A 2500-nucleotide genomic window follows, 5' to 3' on the forward strand; every position below is an offset into this window, starting at 1 on the left:
AATAATAATGATAATAATAATGATAATAATAATAATAGCAATGATAGTAATAATAATAATAGCAAAGATAATAATATAATAACAACATCAACAATAACAATGATAATGATAATCATCATAATAATGGTGAATAATAATCTTGAATAATAATTACGATGATAATCATGATAATGATAACAACAATAATAATAATGATAAAGACAATAACAACATTGATAATAATAACAATGATAATAATGATGATAATAATAATAATAGTAATAATAGTAACAACAACAATAAGAACAATAATAATAATAATAATAATAATAATCATAATAATAATGATAATAAGAAGAAATGATAATAATAATAATAACAATATTGGTAACAAAAAATTCAAATTAAGAACACAAAAGAACAACAAGAACAGTAACAACACAATAAGTATGATGAAATAATTTCCCCATTTCCGTCATGTCTGTCCCATGAGTGAGTATCTGTGCTTTGTTTTCACAGCCACGTGTGCAATAAAGATTTATATATATATATATATATATATATATATATATATATATATATATATATATATATAAATATTGAAACGGGTAAAGATAATGTTTATAATGATAACGACGGTTATGTTAATAACTGTGGTCGCAGCAAATAGTAGTGGTGGTTGATAGTAGTTAGAAGTAGTAGAAGTAGCAGTAGTTGTAGTAGTAATAGCAGTAGTAATAGTAGTAGTAGTAGGTGGTGGTGGTAGTAGTAATAGTAGTAGTAGTAGTCGTAGAAGTAGTAGTAGTAATAGTAGGTGGTAGTAATAGTAGTAGTAGTAGTTCTAGTAGTAGTAGTAGTAGTAGTCGTAGAAGAAGAAGTAGTAGTAGTAGTAGTAGTAGTAGTCGTAGAAGTAGTAGTAGTATTTACAGTCATACCAGCAGCAGCAGCAAGTCATATTATTAATAATGGTAATGGTAATTTAATTAACAACACAATGCAATGTTTCATAAATGAATAGCATTGAAAATAATTTTAGCTCATATATTCTGCTTTAAAACCAGCAAGATATGTTTTCAGAATGTTCTATTGATAAATATTCTTCCTATCACGACATATGTATATGTGCATATATATATATTTGTATGTATATTTGTATATATATATATATATATATATATATATATATATATATATATATATAATATATATATATTATATATATATATAAATTTATATATATAATATTATATATATAATATATATATATATATATATATATATATATAATATATATAATATATATATATTATATTGTATACCCTTAGTATCACATTCAACAACAAACCTCTCTTATTAGTAACAAGGACAAACAATAAGGGTTCATCCTCATTTAAGATTTCGCTGCTCACACTACGAAACGCACAAGTCCACTAACAATAATTAGGAATATCATATACGCTGTCAATATACAGTCTTAGCACGTCTTAAGTATTCCCTTTGTACCCGAGGTGCCTCCCTCAGGTTTAAAAAAAAAAAAAAAAAAAAAAAAAAAAAAAAAAAAAAATTTAACCGCCCAAGCAAGCACTCAAGAACAAACACTGAATCAGGACACATGCTTTCGCTCAGTTCTTCCACTATAACTTCGTCGACGCTGTGATAGCCTCGCTGTCCGATGGCTTAGCTATGGCTCTTAGTAACCTCGCCCAGAAGAGCTTTTGACTCTCGAGGTCCGGCACCCACTCGATGTAAGTTCTTGTCTTGAGTAAGTATTTGAGCTTTTTAGGCTGCTCCTCGTCCGGAATGCGCTCCAGCAGCAGCATGATAAGCTTGGATTTCCTCTCGTCGAGGATTTTGTTGCTGGCCATCTGCAGTTCGAACATGCACCAGCTGCTCCTGATGAAGGGGGGGGATAACACCACTATGACCTGTAATGGAGAACACGAAGTTTTTTTGTGTTTTTTTTAATGGAGATCACTTTATCAGATATCCGTTCTGTAATCATAAGGGAATATTTGTGATAATATAACATGATATGGACTTTCACACACACACACATACACACGTATACATACATACATACATATATATATATATATATATATATATATATATATATATATATATATATATACTTATATACACACATATCTGTCTATCTATCTATCTATCATCTATCATCTCTCTCTCTCTCTCTCTCTCTCTCTCTCTCTCTCTCTCTCTATATATATATATATATATATATATATATATATATATATATATATATATATATATATACACACATATGTCTATCTATCTATCTATCTATCTATCTATATATATATATATATATATATATATATATATATATATATATACATACACACATATGTCTATCTATCTATCTATCTATCTATCTATCTATCTATCTATATATATATATATATATATATATATATATATATATATATATATACATATATACACATACATATCACACATGCTAGCAGTCCACCCCACCCGAAACACTCCATTTACCCGA

General features: G+C 27.4%; 1 protein-coding gene across 2 annotated transcripts in view; it reads right to left on the reverse strand.

Annotated features, from left to right (window-relative positions):
* Nucleotides 1–1292: 1292 nt before the first annotated feature.
* Nucleotides 1293–2500, reverse strand: part of Toll-9 (toll-like receptor 9) — a 21760-nt gene continuing 20552 nt past the window's right edge. For both annotated transcript variants that reach the window (XM_043033034.2, XM_043033033.2), the window contains exon 11: nucleotides 1293–1904. In XM_043033034.2, coding sequence (XP_042888968.2) covers nucleotides 1614–1904 — 291 coding nt within the window. In that variant the 3' untranslated portion in view covers nucleotides 1293–1613. The remainder of the gene's footprint in view (nucleotides 1905–2500) is intronic.

The sequence above is a fragment of the Penaeus japonicus genome, unplaced genomic scaffold (assembly GCF_977035675.1).
Source record: "Penaeus japonicus unplaced genomic scaffold, GWHDUDI00000001_assembly GWHDUDI00000020, whole genome shotgun sequence".
NCBI classification, from domain to species: Eukaryota; Metazoa; Arthropoda; class Malacostraca; order Decapoda; family Penaeidae; genus Penaeus; species Penaeus japonicus.